A 24099-nucleotide genomic window follows, 5' to 3' on the forward strand; every position below is an offset into this window, starting at 1 on the left:
ACTGTATTCATAGATATATAATAAAAAAAACTTTAAATCTGCAGATTTACTTATATCAAAAATATATAATTCCGTTTATCTCAGTAGTTATTCAGTAAAATATCTCTGAATATTCAGTGTTAATGATGGAGTGAGATTGGTTAGTTGTTTTTTAAGGACACTTTTAGTATTTTACCTAAGTATATTATGTCAAGGAAATGGGAGCTAAATGGATGTCAAAATGACATACCGTAGTAACCGACCCAGGCTGGTCAAGGCGGTTGAACCATAGGATCACGACCCCACTACTCTATGCACGAACTGCCACAGATTGCATGATGGAACGCGAGTTTCAACATATTAGCCGGTGCCTTAGGACTGTGATGATTTAATACACTCCTCGTGTACACTTTTATGCAAATGCAACATATGGGATTATCTGGTAAACATTCCATTTTTCGATCGTTGTCAAACACACATATCACCTAATAAGTTTTGTTGCTATGCAACATGACATCATATCAGTTCTATAATGAATCAATAGTATGCAAAATAAGGAAACTTCGTACTATCTGTTCATGCGCGATTGATTCTTAGAAAAAATTAAAACAGGATCTGCAGTAGATCAGCTTCAACAGACTTGCGTTTCAGACGTTGAGGTGATCTCAGTCAAATGTATCATAGTGCGCAATTTTTATCAGCAACATGTGCTTTTATCATGAGCAAATCAGCTATTATTGTTAGAACATATGCTGGCAGGATACGTTTGCAATTGTTATTTGGGGTGGGATGCCTCTCTTGGGGGGGAGTGGGGTAGAGCTTTTTGTACAATACCTGCTCTACTACAACAATTCTTACTACTACAAATACCACAACTCTCCCTTCTATTACTACTACTACTACTACTACTACTACTACAACTACTATTACTACTGGGGCCCCGAGTGGCCGAGTGGTCTAAAGCGCTCACCGTCCCGGATCACTGCCATCTCACCTCGGTCTGCGTGGGTTCGAGTCCAAGGCTCGGCTAGCGTGGGTACGTGGGAAAGCCTGCCAGAAGCTTCTCGTGGGTCGGTGGTTCTTCCCTGAGTTTTCCAGGGTTCTTCCTCCACCATTTATACTGGCCGCCATGTATAGCCTATCTTGTGCTGAAAAATGGCGTTAAACCCTACAACAACAACAACAACAACTATTACTACTACTTCAAACATTATCATTCTGAAACTACCACTGGTACCTCTACCAGCATTTATTCGACCGCTGCTGTTGCTAAGCTACTATCAATGCTACCGCTACCTTTACTTCTTCCGTTACAACTGCTATGAAATTACTGTGGCCTAGTGGTTAGGCGTCCCCGGCCGAGTCATATCAAAGACTTACAAAAATGGTACTAACAGCTGCCTCGCCTGATGCTCAGCATTAAGAGGTTAGTGTTAAGACTGGTCGGCCTGGTGTCTGGATAATCTGACTGGGTGGTACATCATGCTACATGTCTGCGGCGTGATGCCCCAGTGCTAGACATCACTATAAACTGTCACACTGCAGACATCGTAACGATATGACTGACAAATTGTTAAAGCTACGTTAAAAATCCAAATCACACTCTTCCACCGCTGCTTTTACCAGCATTTATACATCCACAGATGTTACCACACTAATATTACTACTACTGTTGCAATTACCAGCTAGTATTCAACCACTGCTGTTTCAAAACTACTTTTTGTATTGACCCTACCAACACATCTTCAACCACTTATAGTATCGCATTGCACAAATAAATATCAAAGAAAATGGACAACAGCAAATAATGTGATATTCTGTTTCAACAATGTTAATACCATGTTATAAACGGAGTCTATCTTGATAGTTCAATTTCTCAATACGTTATCCGTAACAACAACTAACCGTCCCCACCCCTTCTGAATTTCAAAAATCTATTCATAAAATAGGATTGTCGAAGAAAGCAAATTCAACAAGTAAATCCGTCTTTCATAATATATACACTGTCCCTGTTATTCACCTCTAATTGCCAGCTTTGTGTATCTATACCTCTACATATGGCATTTAACGTATTCATAACAGTCCCCTTGTTGCCCATTCCTTGGTCATAAAATCACTCACGAAAACCATCTTTTAGTGAAGAGTTCTTCACATTATGAGCTTAAATTGCCGAGTTATTCCTATTCCCGTCAAGCCAAGATAGTCGCATTTATAACACAGTTCTGACAATCGATCATCTGACATTTCCAGTAATTTCAAGCTGAATTTGATAGAACACAATCAGATTTACGAACGTTATGGCCTAATTCTCCCCTAACAAAGCGGCTAAGACTCTACCTGCCTGACTAAAACCTTTTAACAGAAATTATCATGCACTCTTTCTCCATTATGTGCTTTGCTAAATCATTCAAACTTCAGAAGCATTTGACAGAAGGGGCAGACCATAGTATAAAAAATGTCAATACAATATTTACAGGCAATATTCGATATGTAATTAATTTACATGTCAGAGCATGCACTGTTTCATATGCAAGTTCTGTTAATATTTGTTATCATTTGTTCCACACCATCTTTGATGAGAGAAAAAAAAAACGCCTAAGTACTTATAATAAAAACTAACCTTAAGTTGCTTGTCCCCAAATACTATTGGTCATAACTTCTTAAGTAACCGCCTTTGCGGAAAGTCATAACATAATTTTATCAATATCCAATTACGCTTACAGTCACACAATGGTATTAATCTATTTGATAAATATGCCAGTTCAATTGATGATCGGCCAGTGATACAAGATTATCTGCATAAAGTAGAAGCAGCAGCTTCAAACATTTCTAGACGAATGACATTGTCACTCCAATAAAGCATACTTTGAAGGTCATTTAGAAATAGCGATCAAATTGGTGTTAACAGTATACAGCTCTGTCTAAACACCTAGTGGATACTGAATCCAGTCTTAGTTCTTACACGAGGTCTGACATCTGTATATATTGATTGTAACAATTTCAGCATCTTCCCACTCAAGTTACATACATTAAGCTTATACCATCAAGCTTTTAATCATATCTAAGTCTTTCCTGTGTCTATTATGCACCTTAAAAATATGTATTTTTTATTCCTGATCTATTTACAGGTAAATGTACTCAGATAATATATGTTATCTACAGTAGTGTAACCTCTTCTAAATTCCTCTTCTTCTTCCTATAGTATATAGGTTTCTTCTACCAACTGTGTGAATCTTTTTTTTTAAAGATATTTCCAAAAACTTTTCACTATTGACTGATAAGAGTTATTTCTCTCTAGTCATTGTGGTTGCTTTTTAAAGACGCGGAACAGGTGTAACTGTATGCCAGACTTTATGGAAATTTCAGGCATTAAATATTGCAACAAATATATATGTAAGTAATGGCACTTTGTAATTTTCAGAGGCTTTTTAAACTTTCACAACTTTCTACCATAACATCATGGTTCTTTCCTGATTTTGTATCATGTATTGTTTTGTATGCTTCTTCTTCGATAGTATATGCAACAAGACCATCGCATGCTGCATTTGTTAAAGAGTACGATGTATCAATAAGTCAAGTGTATGAAACAAGTCGAGGAGGTTTAAATACACCCTGAAAATGTATTAGTTGCTATTTAAGATCTCGATGTTTAGATATGTTAATGCAGTCCCAAGACATTTAATAAAAGTCTCAAATTTTAGTTGTTTTGGGGGTTGGTTTTCTCTTCCTTTTTTAACTTGTGATGTGATAGCTATTTTCTTTCCAACAGCAATGTGTTTGGGTAAACATTTCAGATCTGAGTTTGAAAATAACCTCGGATATTCGTTTATAACAGCAGTAAAACATTAAATGGAATATTTGCGTATTTTTATGAAAATTTGCTTGAATAACTAGATAGAAAACGACATTTCCTTCCTTATATCACTTAAAGCTAGGAACTATGTCACAAGGATAGACCGAATGATTTTATTGGATTAGTGAAAAGATCAAGACCTGTTATCAAATTTACTTTTATTACAAGATATATCTAAATGGAAATGAATTCAGACCTACTCTAACATGCGCAATAGTGACACCACCTAGATTAAATAAATGATCTCTACACATAGACTGCGCATGCTCTAAATACTGCTTTTTCGATGACATACTGAATCCCAAATGAAATACTGAGTTTTCACACGTTGCCTAGTTAACATTACACATTACTTTTGTGCCTACAGCAAACATAGATTATAATCGTATTTTGCTAACATAATAGATAATAACGTTTTTGGTCATCACTTTGACAGATATGAAAATGTTACGTTTCCTCTGACAGATGTGAAATTTTTCTCTTCATGTAATGAAATTGTAACTGTTATAGCCTGACACTTAGCTAAAGTCTGGGGTAAAAAGTGCTGGGATATAATCCTAAACTGGCCTGTCAGTTACTACATTTCCTACATTTACCATGCCTCCTGTTGTGTGTATGTGTTCTTGATTAAGCTGATCATATTCAGCATTTACCTGTCCGTTTCTGTCTAAAGATGAATAGTTTTCCTGGCATTGTTCAACGCCTTCTGCCGAGTACGTAACAGTGATTTCTGTTGAAATCTTGTCTAATAAATTCGCTTCGAACTGGTAGTTTCAAAATCTCGCATTTTCCTGCAGTGAACGTATATTCATTGATATTGTGTCTTCGTCATAGTAGTTGACAATAATGAATACATTATATTTCATACTGTCAATTAAAATAAAAAGTAAAGCGAATCGTTGGACACAAGCTGACCCATATGAAAAAGAATAAAATGATGTCATGGGCAGTCATATTTGAACATCAGAAGGTTACTTTGCACCATAAATGAAGAAAAATACTATTTTTCTTACATTTAAAATTCACCCAGGCCATTTCAGGATGTGCATTTTCTGATTTTGTTAGCAGCAGAACCTCCGTGCCCACCGTGTTGGTAAGTATTTCTCCTGTAAAAAGAGCTGAGTTTGTGTATTGAAAATCGTCACTATCATGGCGACATTGAATTGTTTTGTTGTCTTTTGTAAACGTGCTATCGAGCTGATGTAACGGCCTTCCACGGCTATATTTGTGAATGATCTTATGTCGCAAGCTGATAGTGAACTGTTTCGTTAGCTCTTGCATGGCATGAAAACTGTGTTGCACCGTTGGATGAACGGTTTACAAGATTCAGCATGATGTTCACCACAGATGTAGTTAACTTAACAACATCACACATGTCAATAATCCTGTTTTCTGAAGTAGAAAAAAATATTTCATGAGATTATGATAAGTCACAAGAATATCTAAATCTATAATTTCTAATGGTAATCGCCTCAAGTCGATTTTGTATCCTACGATCGATTATTGTGGTGAAGGATATGTTATTCATTTGTTTTAATGAGGTCTACGAATGATTAAAATATCCGCAAGGCCATAAAACTACACTTTTTCAGAGAAGACAGCATTTCAAAATTTTGGTTGCAGATATGTGTACCTTAAGAGAAAGAAACTTTGTCATATTGATTCCGCTCTGATTGATTTCAGTCCAAGACTTTTACTTATTCTTCCATACAGACATTGTCTTTTGATTTCAAAATATCCCAAAGGACTATACTGATCAAGGGTCGTGTTCTAAACTTTCTCTAGTTTTCTTACAATGAAGTGTTTTACAAGTGTGATGTGGTTTCATTTAATTTCTGCCAAAATATGTTCCCAAGTTCCGGTTGCTAAGGAAACCGCGTTTAAAACATGATTTGCACATTTTCCATCTTTTCCGTCTGTTTAGTTTTTATACTGTTTATCCATAAACTATTCACTATATTTAAAATATCATGTAGTTCAATTATTTGTTATAAGGTCGCTTAACATAAAGATTTGTTTCATAATAAAATGACCAGAAATAAAAGCAAATAACCCTGTCTTTAACTGAGTAATAGAAATATGCAAAACCAACAAACGTTGTAGAACATAACAAATAATTTAATTCTATGACATGAACATTTAACAGGAGCTTACAGTATTGTGAATTAAATCCAAAGTAAGCCTATAAAGTTATATATGTCCAAAAGAATATTGTTCCGAATGAATTCCCGGTCCTCAGATGTGCTGATGTACCAATATCTTTAAATGCATTTAATTTTCAGCAGTCTTAATGAATCACAATGGCATCGTCCAAAACTACTTGGAATGAATTCAAAATAATCTCAGAGTAATAGTTTAGTCCGGAGTCAATTAGCACTTTGTAATTCCAATAAATAATCCAAACAAATGAATCCTCTCAAATTTCATATAACCACAATCTTGCGGGTAAACATGTTGAACATTATGTATCCTATATATTCAAAAGCCTAGTAAAGTCGTTTAAACCTCTTCACAACATTGATGTTTGCCATCATGGCCCTGGAATCAACGGGTGTTTTTGTTTTTGCCTAAAGCCCGCTAATAATCTGCTCGCCTTGTCGTGAAAGCTTTTGTCTTCATTGTGCGTTGGATTTCCTTGGTAGGTGATATCTCAGCAATAGCCGCTTTGACTGGGTCGTCATTTATCTTGTCCGCAGGACTTGCTTAACTTGTGGTGTGTGTGTGTGTGTGTGTGTGTGTTTTATATTTTTAACGTAGCTTTAACACTTTTTCAGTCATATCTCTACGATGTCTGCAGTGTGACAGTTTATATGATGTTTAGCACTCGGGCATCATGACGCAGACGTGTAGCATGATGTCACACCCAGTCACATTATCCTGACACCAGGCAGACCAGTCCTAACACTAACCTCTTAATGCTGAGCGCCAAGCGAGGGAGCTGTTAGTACCATTTTTGTAAGTCTTTGGTATGACTCTGCCGGGGATGGTATCCGCGAACTCCCGCATCCGAGGCAGACGCTCTACCACTAGGCCACCGGAGCGGAAACTTTGGTAGTATTACTTGGTATTTTTTCAAGCAACTTTGCAAATAGTGACAACAAGAACAAGCCAATTATTTTTCTGCGTTGGTGTCTACGCGTTCTCGGTTATATTATTTATGTGCAGGAATATGCAGTTGGTAGGTTACGTGTGGCTAAAATTAATGTTAAAGTTCAGACTCGTCTGTGGTTAACATTGTAAAGTCTACCTATTTCCACCAGTAATCGTGATTCTGGTTTTAAGCCTGGAATAGTTTGGGGCAGTCTTGATGTTAGCACTATCGTGAACGTTGGTGGTCATCAACAGCGCGATTTCAGTTGCAATATATACGATGTTGTACTTTTATTTCGGGGCACCAAACAGCTGCCCCCCCCCCCCATTTCCAAAAAAAAGGAAAAAGTGTTTTATGTGCATGTGTGTCCCCCAGGTATGTTGTTTGTTTTATTTTTATAAAAAGAATTGTCAATCAAAAATGTATTTATTTAAAATTGTTGATGGGGTATTTATATTCAAAAGTGTTATTTATAGGGGTGTTCATCTGAGCCAAGTTTCATTCACCTAGCTCGAATTCGCTCCCCTAGTTCGTGTTTGTGACCTTTGCTAGAGGTCTCCTTTGTCTCCTGTTTGCTATATGTGTATTGCTATAACAGTTTTCATGTTGAGACAATATATCAATCAATTTTCCCCACTTTTCGTTAGTACCGGTTTTTAATATTATTAATTAATATTATTTTTTTAAATAATTTTTGAAAGGGCGATTGAGCGGTCTACTATTTTCAATAGAAAAAAGAAAAAAGCCTAGTGTTTTTTATACGTGATTATATGTGTCGCTCATCGCACGATTTGCTTCTTTGAAATGAGGCGGACTGTACTCGAGTGAGGGTCCATACTTTATTTATATGTTGTATTTCGCCCGACTCGAGTTTTGGCCCCCTCCTTTATTTATTATGGCCGAAATTCAACTATTATTAGTTTACTATACAGTACGGGAGCTGTATAGTTAAGAGAGATTTAGAAATAGTTAGAAGTGTTGTCTTTGTTTTTGTGTTTTGCATGTGCTAGTGTTCCATATGGGGCGTTTTTCTTAGGCTCTTTTATGGGCCTTTCCAATTCGCGTGGCGCCATATGATATAGCCCTATGATGTCATTACCTCTTATTTTCCCCATACAGATTCCCTGTCCCATCCACTTTTTTTTAAATAAAAGGAAATAGTAAAACTTTTATACAGTTTGTGTGTAGGGATTTTATTTATTGATTCACACAATCAAAGGTTAAATGTATAACAATACATTAAGTTTGTGTTTTAGGGTTGCCATCTTCCAGGGAAGCCGTGGTGGGGCCGAGGTCTCAGCCTGCGTTTGCGTTAACGCCCTTGGGCTTTATACCAAGGCCCCTTCCACACCCTTGCTCCCCGGTTGTTTTTTCTTTTTTATTATAAAAGGAAGAATATTTTATAGAATTTGTATGTTGAGATTTTATATATTGATTTACACAATCAAAACTGTTAAATGTATAACGATACATTAAGTTTGTAGTTTTAGGGATACCCCTTCCAGGGAACCGGGATGGGACCGAGGTCTCGGCCCGCGTTTCCGTTAACGTCTTCTATGAGCGTTATACCAAGACTCCTTCCCCACCCCTGCTCCCCGGCTGGTAGAATTTTCCATTGTTTAACGGAACATTTTAAATTGTTTGTTTATTCATGTTGGGAAGCATCAAAGGATTTTATATTGACTTTAAATGTCTTTAATTTTGGAATTTCAAATAAATTGTGTATCTCTATGGTTTATGGTTGCCTGTGTTGGCTATTTCTTAATTGTTATAACTTGTCCACAGACCATCATTGTTTTATTCACATAATCTTAATTAATATATTTTTATCAAAGTTTCCGTCCAAATATAAGATGTGTTTCCTTTGATATTTCTCTTTTGTACAGATTTCAATAATCAGTTTAATTCTATCATCTTTTCTTATTTCACACTGCGTGGTTGCGTGGTATTTTGTGAAGTTCGCTGTTTTGCACAGTGGGCATTTTACTATTGTTCTTATCATTCTTCTTCTTACAGCGACTTCACCCGTCAACCACGCATTGTGAAGGTATTTAAAATCAAACTCTGGATTTTGGGCGATCCGATGTTGGCCCACTGCCTCCAGACTCTGTCCCATTTAATATCAATATTTTCTTCTTCATCTTTATTTTTAATTTTCCTTGCTATTTCATCTCCAAGCGAATCATATGTTTGTTTTATCTCTATTTCCCATAACATTTCTTGATCCCTATATTTTCCTATCAGTTCTTTTATAAATCTAAATTTCCTAGGTACTTCAAGGTTTTTAGTTAATTTGTTATTGTTATATATGTCTTGTCTGTTTGTAATGGAGAGCCAAACCAATATATATATATATATATATATATATATATATATATATATATATATATATATATATATATATATATATATATATATATATATATATATATATATATATATATATGTGTGTGTGTGTGTGTGTGTGTGTGTGTGTGTGTGTGTAGTATAATTTTTATTTATTTTTTTTGCTTTCAGAAATCTTTTTAATTTGTTCGCAATGATTTTTTACAATTTTTGCACACTTTTTAATAATTCTATAATTTTCTAACCATTTCTTAAATTTTGTTTTAAATTTGGCTTATAAATTTACTTTGATGTTTGAATTATTATAGAATTTGTTTTTCATTTTTGAACTACGTTGGAACTGTTCAGTATTTTATCTGCAGGTTTTTCTAAACAATCTTTTCTCTACAATTTACGACAATGTCTTAATATTTACTTTATTCACTTTATTTTATTTCCCAACGGTCACGTTGCATTTAAGAAGAACTCTCTCACCTTTGTATGTTCAATTTTTCCAGAATGAGTTCTCTCCCTGAATTTTATTAAGAGTTCTATCCCATGTAGCTATAAAAAAAAAAAAAAAAGTTATTTCTCTCTATGTTTTGTAGATGTTTAGAGTATGTCCCTATATTTATAATATCCTCTTGCAATAGTTATCTCCCCCATACTTTTTCAAAATCGTTGCAGTATGATTTATCTCCTACTTATTTTTTAAGAATATCAATCCTTCATTTTTGATATTTCGGAGTTATTGCCATCTTTTTTTGTGGATTATTTAGCTTCTAAGAGTAATCTCCCTTTTGACTTTAGTTAGAATTATCTCACCTTTTAGTCAGAGGTATTTAGCATTTAATTTTTTATTTTTTAGTTAGATTCTCCTTTTTTATATTTTGGTAGTGTTATCTCCTTTTAATTTTCAGAAATATTTCGTATTACATTTTGAGTTGTCTCATCTATAGTTACATTATGAGTTATCTCCCATGTATTCTAAACATTTTTGTGAGAGCAATATTCCTATATAGTTTCGACATATTTTAGTACAAGCTTTCTTCCCTCTGGTTTTAATATTTTTATCTCTACTTTTAATATGACAGTTATACGTTTGATCTTCTTTCTTTTAAGGTCAGAGTTAGTTTCACTTTTTTTTGGAAGAATTATATGACCAACACTTTTAATATTTTACAATAAAAGTTATATCAGCTTTTGTTTTCGATGATTTTTGAAGTGTTTTTACTAAGGATTACCTATCTTTATTGTTATTTTTTAAAAGGATATCTCTCTTTCACTGTTAAGTGCGCATGTGCAAACATTTTTTAGTACTCATTCACAAACTTTTTTCTAATTTTCCAAGTCATCTCTTTTCTCTAGTACCCAACTTGAGTTGGAAAACGATTTATAGGTAAAATGTCTTTGACACTCGCTGTCCCGTATATCATCAGAGTGTATCTATAGTTGCCTCCGATGTTTCGAACATACATTCCCGTCAGTGCTAAGGGTGGCCCAATCCAAGATTGCCTGGGTGTGGATTTCCCGGTGGTGGCAACGCTAATCTATTAGTACCTATAGTTGCCCCATACCCCACCCCACCCCACTCCTGTTCAAATATTAATAAACCCTCACTTTTGTTTCCTTCTGTGTATTTTTTGCTTTGTTGTTGTTCCTATCTAAAGTATGATGCCATGCTCCATTTTTTCGAAAGGGATTAGGAGACTTATAATGGATTAGAGGACTTGTAATGGATTAGGGGACTTGTAATGTTTAAAGTAAAACATTTATCGGTTTTCATCTCCGTGTCTTATGTTGAATACTAATACCTGTGTCGGCTTTTAGCACATTTAGTACCATTCCCCACCCACCGCGCCCATCCAAAACTTAGCTTACTGAGACTGCATTTCTAAATACTTCGATACAAATATGGACATATTGATAAACTACAAACTTTCTGATTTTTGCAAATATATGAAGTTTAAAAAAATCGAAACGATTAGATGTGTTGTTATCACATGGGCCATCTTGTAACTGTTTTAATATAATCATCCAGAGTAAATCTTTTATATTTTAAGATACGTGTACTCAGAAGAACTCGTGACAGCCATTGTGTATCAGCTCAAAAGCATGTATATTATACAACACCTCCTTTCCAGTCAGTCTGGTAAACAGAGACCTGTTGTAGGCTTAAATCAACTAGGAAGTGATCATAAATAAGCAACTCCATCTGCTAACTTAAATAATTGAGATCAAAACATGTCTAGTATACATTTGAATTAATGCGAGATTTTGCCTAAGTGATTATAAAATGATTGTGAGTATATCATTGTAAATCACACTCCTCAGCTGCAAGAACACACTGTCAAGCTACAGTGCGATTGCGGGTCCTTTTGGTGGATAATCACTTATGCTAACCTTCAGGGTAGATGCAAAAAAATATCATTTTTTTATAGTTTTTCGTTCTTGAAGGAGGTGGGGGCGGGGCCTAAACAAGTAGGCCAGACATCTAGGGGACGGAATTCCCACTGGGAGTACAAGGGCGAAGTCCCTGAAAGCTCTTGCATTCTAAACCTTTCCATTCATCAGTTTAACCATCTGCCTGTACAAGAAAACTTACTCCATTAAAGGTTGTTTCACGCTCATTTTTGTTCGGAATGGGGAGGGGGAAGCTGGGCGACAGCTTCGTACCCCCCTCGTACCCCGCATATACCCACCGACTTAATGCCCTACACACGTATGTGTAAGATGATTTATACACAATTATAATAAGGCACAATCCATTCATTATTTTACTGTATTTATTTATATGTATCAATGTCTCACTTTGATATCTAAATATGTATCAATGTCGCACTTTGATATCTAAATATGTATCAATGTCTCACTTTGATATCTAAATATGTATACCACAGTCCGTTCCTAGCTATTAAAAATGAGAGACAGAGACATTATGCTTGGAGAATGAAGTGTGATCAAGTTGTATACAATGCCACCTAGAGGTCAAACAGGAATCCTATGTGAAAAAGGGTCTTAGGTATATAGGATAAATATGGGAAATGATGTGTTAAAAAGGTGCATAGTTTTAATATTTTGGATTTATAGCTGACCATTGGGCCGTCTAGAGCACATTGTATACATTGGTATAATGGTTTGACGTTGATTGGGACCTTATGGCCTCTATCAGAAATAAACATTGCACTGTATGTTTAACATGTGTGGGCCTCTCTGACCTCTAACAGGAAACGTAATGTTAAAAACATCCATAGATTTAAAATATGCTTTGACCAATACCCATTGATTTACTGTCCAGCACCCAGGTATGTACTATTAACAACACATATTTAAAATTCAGCTCATTTTTTTTCTTATCCCCTACCACCCAATTATTTCTTTATCAATAAAGTAAAATTCCATACCCCTGCTATCAGTTGTCTACTTTTATCCCCTTATCATCCGTTTAATTCCTACAACCATGGCAACTATTAGCATGCATAGAGTGGAAGAAGAGAAATGCGGTATGGTGAGAAACAACATACTCACTTAAAAATAGAGAAATGACCTACCCATTACAGTCCAAAACATATATCCTCCATAGTGTAGCCCAAGAACGGTGTATAATTTTGGTTATCTTTAAAGTAAAGCTTCTCGCTAAAATTTGGTGTGCATGTTACTGTCAGCAAGTTGTATTTCATTCAGTATCAAGTCAGTCAAATTTTCATTTGTTTTTTTTTTTTTTTCTTTTTAATTTTAATTCTGCTTATAGTCATTTTTATTTTATTTATTTAATTATTTATTTATTTATTTTTTATTTATTTTTTCATTTATTTATTTATTTATCTAATTTTTGGGGAAGGATGGGAGTACAAATATTATTATTTTGGCAAACCCTACACTGACATGACCTCAACTTTTCCCATGATTACAGGTTTCATTTATCGTACGTTGAGTGTAACTGTCACAGAGGAGCTGTTTAGACTAGAGTTACTTTCCTACATTGTCAAACATAAGATGGAATTTGGCGTGCTGAAGTCAAGACCTTTCTTTTAATGTTGCACTAATCTTCATTGTTAAAGTGTTGAAAACAACAGATTCATTATCAGTTCAATGATGGTCACTCATTTTGATAGAATTTCCATTTAGCCAAAAACTGAAGGAATCTAAGTAAAAGAAAGAAGCAAAACCAAAAATGTTTTCTTAAACGTTATAAATAATTTAATTATCAAAGTTATAAATAAAAATGTGAGAGGAACGTCAAGTATTTTGAAGTGAATCCAAAATAATCCTGAAAAAGTTATACTAAAATTCCTAAAGAATGGAAATATACGTATAAATTTCAGAACAGAAATGAACGGGTCCGCCAAGAATCGAAACCTTGTTTAAATGACGTTGTCCAGAACTCATTTGAATAATTTACAATAGTTCCAAAATAATATAGTCCAATATGAACTTTCTGTTTCCAGTGAACAATCCAAACAAATGTTTTTCCTCTCAGATAAGTACAACAAAAAATACTTCTGCAGAATTGATGTTACAACAGGAGCACCAGAAATAAGAATAAGAAAACTGTCCAGGCGAAAAAGTTAATGCGCATATTATCACTACTACCTACGTAATAAATCGCAAATTTCCAACATCGTAGAAGAATTCGCATGACTCAAAGCATCCAATGGCAATGAACTTAATTCCGTAAGATACCACCTAAACGACCCGTCCAATGGGGTTATTATTATTATTATTATTATTATTATTATTATTATTATTATTATTATTATTTGCAGTACTAGATTTAAATTCTTTCACTAAAATGGTTACCCTACTTTTTTTTTTTTGCTGTATAAACATATTGGCTGTTGATACAATTGCATATGGTATTGTGAAATACCGAAATAAACATCTTAACAAATTTTTTAATAATCGTACGTATGTTTGTCACAAACCTCAAATGTTGCCATTTTTCTGCATTTTCAAAAATACTAGCGCAATCGAGATCTTTTTAACAGGAGACACTTTGATAAAACTCTCTAACAACAAATGCAAATTTCATAGGTGTTCTCGTATATGCTCCTCCTGAACAAAATGATAAATGATGACAAACTGTTCTTCGATAGCACCTTACGTCCATCACCATATTGGCCTGGAAATCAACTACACAATATCACAAAAAGTCTCCCCACCCACCCCTTTCTATAAGCGTAACTGATCATCATTGGAGGCTTGAGTTTTATTGTTTCTGTCTTTCTTCTGACTGCGTTATGGGATAATCTTTAGAACAAATTTGATCAATGTTTACATGAGGGTAGATAGGTATAGAAGAGGCGCAAGAAGAATATCTCTCCCCCCCCCCGAACAACACAGAAAATCAGCGTATGGTAATATTTTACTAACGTGGACTTAAAGATAAGAATTGATCATAGAAATAAAAAGATTACCGTGTACGTTTATGAATTTCACTCTATTTGTAATGCAAAAACATATAAAAATTATTCTTCCATAGGGAGAACTTAATGATTCGGGACATAGTTGATATTATCCCAAGGAACCTATCAAAAAAAAAAGGTTTTATTAGTCTTACCATTCACTAGTATGCATGCTGCATGCAAATGCACAATTTGTGATATATATGTTTCGGCATGTGTACGTGATAGGAGCTTTTTAGCCAACGTATCTGTAATTGACGGATAGTTGCCACAAAAAAGAAGAACATCACTGGCTATTTAATGGTTGCTTATCTTTATTAAAATCGGTCCTGGATAAAACAGAAATACATATTTAAGGAAGAGATTCAGTCATATTTTGTCTGTATAAGTTTAATCCGGATCTGATTAAGAGCCCATATTGATTATTCTAGTATCTACCCCTTTAACCGTAGAGTCACCTTTTGACAGTAAATCGATTGTGTTAGATGTTTGGTTGCATAATATTTTGTTTGTTGTTGTTTTTTATTTTAATTCGGAATTTTAAAAACATGCAATCACTTCTTACATTTCCTTTTTGTGTATTTAGTTTATTTTTGGATGAAATCAGTATTGACAGAATTATTTATACCACAAGGATGTTAATTATAATCCAAGGAACTTGGCTTGTTTACGAGAGCTAGCAAAGCCAGTACGTGCAAACGTTGGTTTTACACCATAAATGCATGTGTACATGAATGATTGGCTTAATTTATTAGAACATAAGAAATATCTATCTTTCATTCTTTTGTTCTGTCCCTTGAAGGGCTGAGCAAATCCCATAGCCCGACGTCCCGCACTAGTCATTTTTGAAGTCGGACAAGTAAAATTTTCCAAGTCGCTAGTCCGGACAAGTGCTTTTTAAAAAAGTCGGGCTAGTCCTTATTTTCGTGCTTTAATCACTATATCTACCTTTATTTGGCCAATCGTGCCCTCTGTATACATTTACATCCTATTACCGCTTGACTGCATATTGGGCTAAGCGACCAAATTATCGGCAAATCAAAACACGTCAAACAAAAGAAAGCCAGTATGATCAATTAGCAGTGTTGTAAGCGGTTTTGTTGCAATGAGTTTACTCGATCTAGATCATAACGAGCGGCTCACTGTGATTTTAATCCAGCGAGTCAGTGTAATTAAATTAATGAAAGGTCCTTTACCGACATCAGTGTTGGTTTCCTTTATGAACTGATTAAATGACAGTAATGATTCTTTAATTTATAATTGATTATACAGATGATTAACTTCCACGTGCGATATTGTGTTTGAAGCGAAACAATTACGCTAATTAATGAGCTGTTTCAGTTCATATTTAAAAGAGAAAATTGATGTTATGATCACTTTAGAAATAGTTGTCAAGCAAGCTGATAGTTACTCTTTGGATAAAATGAGTTTGCTAAATTATTTTCGCAAGGAAAGTAATACCGGCGATTCGGCGAAGGTCAATTTGTCTGAAAATGGAGGGATAAAATGTAAGACGGATATTGAGTGTGCGGTAGCTATTTCTGAGTGTGAACGAGGATTTAGTTCAATGAACTTAATCAAGACTTCTTTAAGGAATTCCTTAAACCAAAAGAGTTTACAAATGCTAATGAACATTTCTGCAAATCGACAAGAGCTTGAGGACTTTAACCCAGACACAGCTATCAACTGCTGGCTTAGTGCTGGTGCAGGTGGCAGACATATACATGGACATATTTTCAAATCCATCAGCTAAAACATATATACATGAACCTGAAGAAGCCAAATGGATAACAATGAAAATTTTTGAAAAATTAAATTCTTTTAAGAAATAATTATGTTGTATATTATTATTTTTTTCATCTATGGATTAAGTACATACGACTCATCAAATCTCGGCAACTGATTACCATTTTGGGAGCAGTGAAAAGTAAGGTGGGACTAGTGAAGTGTAAAGTGGGACTAGTGAAGAGAAAAGTGGGACTAGTGAATTTTCTGAAACCACTTGTCCTGGACTAGTGGTTTAAAAAAATTGCTCAGCCCTGCCTTCATAACTTTTTTCTTCTTCTTTTTCTTCTTCCTCGTCTCGCTGTTGTAGAATCTAAAAGGCTTGTTCTGCTTCCCTCTGCTGTTGCAAAACAAAAACAACCTCTCCAATTCTTCCTTCTTCCTCTGTCTAAAAGTATACTGCAAACGTATCGGGGGAAGGCAGTGAAATCAGTGGTGTCGATAAAAATTCTTGCGAGAAAAAAAAAATCCTCTAAGTTCAAATTAAAATCATCTTCTGGAAGCATGCGCATTATTGTTTCGTAACCGCATACCATCACTTCTCGAATCCACTGCAATACATCTTCTTCCTAGTGTCAGCCATACTCAACCTATGTCACACTGATGAACTACGGAGGAAGGCTGTCGCGCGTATATACTGCATCTGATGTCACGCGTCGCTCTCTTCTGAATGGCAGAGAGAGACTCACCGCTTTACTTGAATTTTATGACGCGACTTTGAGTTGATGAAACATTTCAATCCGTGTCGATCCGAAATTACACTATAAATATCAGGGACTCTTCTCATGGTTTCTCCTGTTCTCAACCACGATCGTGATGCATGAACGTTGACCATTTGAGAGACCAAGGCGTATACCATAGTAGCAAGCGTGGAAGCATCCACACTCATATCGGGGATGCTGTTGAACCCGGTCTATCTGATGAATGTGAAATCATTATGGTCTATCACCAAGATGACGGACACAGCTATTGGAAACGACGTTTGAGGACAAGAAAATCAGTGAGATGCGACGTATGTTAACTCTATTTAGTTAACAAACCCAAACGGACCTTCTCTTGATGTGTGTGTGTGACTTTTTCCCTAAACAAAAATTCTTATGTGTTTGTATGTGAGAATTTAGTGGTTTGTCTAACAATACTTATTATCCTTGTTTGTATGATTATGTGCGTGTAGGGGTCTATATATGTGTGTCTGTGTGTCTGTGTGTGTGTGTGAGTGCGTGCTTGTGCGTGTGTGTGTGTCTTTCCCAACAAAACAACAATTTTCCATTTCCAATGCGTTTATATATATATATATATATATATATATATATATATATATATATATATATATATATATATATATATATATATATATATATATATATAAATTCAACAGGAAGTATTTCAGTTATGTTTATCTTTTAGTCTTTCAAGCACAATCGCATTAACATGTGGGTGCTCTTCGGGTAGATATATTTACTGTACATTAATCCTGCCAATATTTTTCCGATCAAAATATAAATTCAACAAAATAAAACAATCTTAAATAGATCTACGGGGAAATAAACCATTCCAACAACTTTAATATTTCAGTCTAATTGATTAATTCTAACATATAAAGGTACAGCAAATGAAATATAATGGTAAAGTGGCTAGAGTCTTAAAATATAAGCTCAACCTTTTTATAGAATGCGCATTCTTTAAGAAACACTATGATTTTCACTGGTGTTACGTCATCAGAAGCTTTTTGATTGGACTCATTTCTGCTTCAGATTGAGAAGTCTATACGCTCAGCAAGAATTTACACCACTGGCAGATTAATCTGGCAACCTATGCGATCTGGTCGGGTTCACTCTTCATCGTATTTGCTTAAGCTCAGCTATGCGTTCCATACTCGAGCGGATCATTACCACCTCATCTTTGCAATTTATTCTGTATGAGAGGTGCCACTCTTCAATTATGTTTTGAGGTTGTGCATGGAGGTTTAGTTCCAAATATCCCACCATGCAGAACAAACATGCAGGTTAACATATAAAACGACTGTATGTAATATTCCATTCAGAAACAGGTGAATGTTGGGCAGGTTTCGGTGCTTTATCTGCTTTTTCATTACCCACTACAAATGGCAAGATGTGTGCTTTGGTCAAGCCTGACCGTTTCGGAGGTATGGATAAATGATTTATGTTTGTCCTTTACAATAGCAACACAATACAACCTCATATCTGTGATTTTGTTTCTACAGGAGGGATGGCTTTGTCCAATGGTGGATTTGATGTTCTGAAGCTATGTCTGTTGAGTTTTAATTTCAGATATTTTCCAATTATATAGAACCTGCTAATTGATATAATTCGTCAAGTTACTGGTCATTGTACCCTTTTGTTGTGCAGGTATCAGGAGCCGCATGCTAATCACTGTATTACATTTTATGTCCCATCCGCCTGTCCGCCATTCTGATTTTGTATTTGTTTGTTAAATAATTTGGATATTCTACACTGAATGTCGCTGCGTAAACATCGAGAAGAAACCGAAAAGTTAAAGACGTTTAAAACCCTATTTTAAAAGGCAACATAAATGGAATTAATGAGGAGTGAACCGCTGAATTCATTCCAGGTAATCTGATTTTAATTAAAGTCAATAGCAATACAAATTATATTACAGCTGAAAAGATACATCATCAACTGACCATGTTTTGCGCTTGAGAACCATTCGCAGCGCTATGTATAATTTCTCCTTTTTCGTCCTTTTCATTTTCTACTGGTATTTTAGTTTCACCAAAGTCGATGTGATTGTAGGAATCTTCTCCTTCCTTCAACTCTACGTCGAAATCAACATGTGAGTATTCGCCATCTCCGAGGGGTTCAATCCTGACTGTTGCCTTATTTGAGTGATCATAATTGGGCATATGTTTCTTGTTGACTCTGCAATATTCATTTGCACTAACTGATGGAGAAAAAATTGACTTACCGGACACATGTGAATATGTATTGTCGCAAATCTTTCCTTCCGTTGATTGTAACCTGTTATAATGTGGATCCATCTTTGCACAATTCGTTCCGAATTCTATTCTGTCATATTCATCTTTATGCACGTTTCCATCGAATTTGTTTTCGTCTTTAGCTACGACTATGCATTCTTTTTTTCTTTTAACAGGATCAGAATACTTTACGATGGACTCATCATTTATGATGTCGTAATTAGAGTTTCCAATCACTGGATAGCTCATGTCTGAATCACTGAAACTCGAGTGGGCATGATTTATAGCCACGTTTGGAAGATCTTTCTTGGATGTGTCTTTCTCCACATTTGTTCTGCATTTTCTGCGTAAATCAATGAAATATTAGGATTTCGGTTATTGTAATACATTGTTTCATAAATTAACTTTTATACCTGCATAATATATGGCTTTAAGCAAGCATTTCTTTATCAAAGATAAATTTTCAATGTTCTGTGTTATTTTTTATATAAATGTTAAAAGACTGACGACCTAAACATGCGACATCTATATGTGTTTATATTTATTGGTAAATTCATTTCATAGCTGGTACGACAATTTTAGTTCTCATACTAAATTGTCATTCCTGTGTAAAAATGAATTATGTAAGCATTGGACATTGATCTTGAATATAATTATAAACTGGAAATTATATGACTTACAATATTATTATCACACGTCTTTTTGCTGACCAAAGAAATCTGCCAATCGAGGGACATTATGTCAAGATGACATATTGTTTTCTTTTAACAGTTTTTATTGTTTACTCCAAGACAAAAGATATGCAACAAGATTATTATGTATCGCTATCTCATATGTATCACTATCTTATATATATCACTATCTCATATGTATCACTATCCTATTTGTATCACTATCTTATATGTATCACTATCTTATATGTATCACTATATCATATGTATCACTATATCATATGTATGACTATCTTATATATATCACTATCTCATATGTATCACTATCCTATTTGTATCACTATCTTATATGTATCACTATCTTATATGTATCACTATATCATATGTATCGCTATCTCATATGTATCACTATCTTATATATATCACTATCTTATATGTATCACTATCTTATATGTATCACTATATCATATGTATCGCTATCTCATATGTATCACTATCTTATATATATCACTATCTTATATATATCACTATCTTATATGTATCACTATCTTATATGTATCACTATATCATATGTATCGCTATCTCATATGTATCACTATCTTATATGTATCACTATCTCATATGTATCACTATCCTATTTGTATCACTATCTTATATGTATCACTATATCATATGTATCACTATATCATATGTATGACTATCTTATATGTATGACTATCTTATGTGTATCACTATCTTATATGTATCACTATATCATATGTATCACTATATCATATGTATCACTATCTTATATGTATCACTATATCATATGTATCACTATATCATATGTATCACTATCTTATATGTATCACTATCTTATATGTATCACTATCTCATATGTATCACTATCTTATATGTATCACTATATCATATGTATCACTATCTTATATGTATCACTATCTTATATGTATAACTATCTCATATGTATCACTATATCATATGTATCACTATATCATATGTATTACTATATCATATGTATCACTATCTTATATGTATCACTATATCATATGTATCACTATCTTATATGTATCACTATATCATATGTATCACTATCTTATATGTATCACTATCTTATATGTATAACTATCTCATATGTATCACTATATCATATGTATTACTATATCATATGTATCACTATCTTATATGTATCACTATCTTATATGTATAACTATCTCATATGTATCACTATATCATATGTATCACTATATCATATGTATCACTATATCATATGTATAACTATCTTATATGTATCACTATCTTATATGTATAACTATCTCATATGTATAACTATCTCATATGTATCACTATATCATATGTAGCACTATATCATATGTATGACTATATCATATGTAGTCCAGACCATTGATACATATGCTAATGATCATTTAGTTCAGTTTTATTGTCACCATTTACATTGTTTACCGATTTCAGCGTATCACTAACCCATTACTATTCGAAAAGTCTACTTTTTGTTGCAAGGACTGCATGTATTTCTGTTAAAAATCTAAAAGAAAGGTTTCATAGAAATATGACATCACAAACCTAACTTTAGGGGAAATCCTAATTTGTGCATTGCATAATAAATTTAAGTAAGTAAACAAAAACAACATGTAAAATTTGACAATCTTATATAATAATGTCCATATTTCTATCCGTGTGTTTACATGTCTCTGTGTGTGTGCAGATTTTTATCAACTTTAATAAGGTTTTTGTTTCCTACCTTTTATATACCAACAACGTTGTAATGGCTATTGTGATGATCACAATTAGTGCTCCGGTTACACCAAAAACTACAGGGAAGGTTTCGATTTGGTCTTTGGTTCCTAAAAATAATTAAAATAAAACCATTAGAAGGAAGGAAAATCACGTTTTTCTTCAAACAACAACTAGCATGGTAGAAAACTTTACACAAACATAGCCAAACCAGCCGGTAAGCAGGATTCTCCCATCCAGCTATCATACAAAGCATTGCATTAGATGAAACACTAAGGATATGCAGAATTGGTCCGACGATGAAACATCCCAAAACAGTTCTGAAGAGGTTCCTGAACATATGATGGACCGAGGTTACGACAAAGACCGTATAGCGGGGGAAAGGTATTAACAAACTAACCTACACAATATACAAAAAAGGAAAAGGTTAATTGGATACCATTTATCCTGACCTTCTATCCATATAACCCCAAATTAGGTTAAGTAATCTAGATAAACTGGCCCATCGGTGAATCCTGTGACACTTAAGTTATCCGGCCCCCCCCCCCCCCCAAACAAGTAGAAGCCTAACGCAGAAAGAAAACCAAACAACAAAGACATCTTAGCGCAGAAGTCAAGACTGTATTAGAACATCTAGTCCCTTTGATGATAAGACGTGAATAACCTGTCAGCGTATGACAGAGACCGACACATTCTAAATCACGCGTCGATCGATTAATTGAACATACATGGTCAAAAGAGAACATGCAAAAGAGAATGTAATTTGTATAATTACGCCTGCGGCCTTCAGTATGTCAGAGAAAACGAAAAGCTACACAGAAGATCCACTCTTCACAAATCTGACTGGATGAAAACAAAAGCTGGACAGAAGTTCAATTGCGAAACACTTGTCTTCCCCTTGCCATACTTTCAACTGCATAATGCTAACTGCACTTGCTCACAACATCAACTGAAGCTCCTAAACCAGGAAAGAAGAGGAACCTTACTGGATGCACTCCCTTAGAACACTGACAAACAGGCTGCTTAAACAAGAAAATCCTATAAAAGCAAAAAAAAATCATGCAAATAAAATCATCATCTCCTTGCGAACTCCAGGACTATCTTTACTGTCCATTACGGACTCCATATCTTAGAAAGGATAAGAATCAACTTATATCTAACATCGAATCTACAAATACAAATATAAAGGAAATAAGATACCATGGAAAACCAAACAGGCGAGACCAGAGCACGTGCAACACGAGGCAATATGGCAAATAGAAGAGAAGTAAAACAACTCGAGAAATTCTTTAAGCTTAAAAGGATAGACACGCATGAAGGGAGCTATCAGCAATGCACATATAGGGAAGGGACACAAGAGATAGATATGAGCCACATACAAAGGGAAAAAATACCTAGTCTTACTTCGGTAATGATATCAATGAAAATAGCGCATCCAGAAAGTATAAACAGAGTGTACTCCATAAACCCTAACGGATACAAAGGTTACATCATTAGACCGAGAGGGAAGACACCGATTTTGCCGTATGGAGAGATGATAATGGGGAAAGAAACAGTGATAGTTAAAGAACCGGAACCTCTGAGAAGGAAAATAAAAAAACGAACAGGAGAATTACATGTGACTGATATCCCACTTAAAATTCCAATAGAACAAGTAGTAAAACGTTTTGAGGAAAAATTCCACATTCCAATAATCTCAGCAAGGAATAGAACTATCGAAACAACAACAATGCTGGACGGCACACGAATACTGGAAATTGAAAAAAATTACATGAAGAATATCAAGAGAGCATTCTACATGTTCGGCTTTCTAGCCAAGTCGTGGTATAAAGGATGTATATACGACCGTACATGCAATAGATGTGGAAAAATAGGACACACACCTTTTAAATGTCCCCAAAATCAAGGAACGACAGCGGTACCAACAACGACAACAACAATAATCACACCCATTAGAGAAATGGCAACAGAAAAGATACAACAAATACAGGCTAAAGCAACAACAACAGCAGTTACAACTACAGATGCAGTACCAAACAACAAAAAGATTGATCAAATACAACCACAACAACAACAAGGAAATATACAGCAACAAGAAAGACAAAAGTCACCACAGAAAGAAATTACGAATGCAAAACAAGGGCAGAAATATCAACAACAACAACACCAACAGACTCAAGCCCAAATTCCAGTAGAAAATAGACAACAAGAATGTAAGTAAAAAGGACAACAACAACAACAACAAACACAGATACAAGCAAGGAATGAAGACGTACAGGCGA

General features: G+C 34.6%; 1 protein-coding gene across 3 annotated transcripts in view; it reads right to left on the reverse strand.

Annotated features, from left to right (window-relative positions):
• Positions 1-4078: 4078 nt before the first annotated feature.
• LOC149797344 (uncharacterized) overlaps positions 4079-24099 on the reverse strand; it is a 34531-nt gene continuing 14510 nt past the window's right edge. For 2 of the 3 annotated variants that reach the window (XM_089962080.1, XM_089962079.1), the window contains 2 exons: positions 21825-21927; positions 17847-19737 (listed from right to left, as the gene is read on the reverse strand). In XM_089962080.1, the coding sequence (XP_089818206.1) occupies positions 19095-19737; positions 21825-21927 (746 nt within the window). In that variant the 3' untranslated portion in view covers positions 17847-19094. Of the gene's footprint in view, positions 5225-17846; positions 19738-21824; positions 21928-24099 lie in introns of those variants that run through there. The other variant, XM_089962081.1, reaches the window with a different exon arrangement.

The sequence above is a fragment of the Sinohyriopsis cumingii genome, chromosome 6 (assembly GCF_028554795.1).
Source record: "Sinohyriopsis cumingii isolate HCF-2022 chromosome 6, ASM2855479v2, whole genome shotgun sequence".
In the NCBI taxonomy this organism is placed as follows: Eukaryota; Metazoa; Mollusca; class Bivalvia; order Unionida; family Unionidae; genus Sinohyriopsis; species Sinohyriopsis cumingii.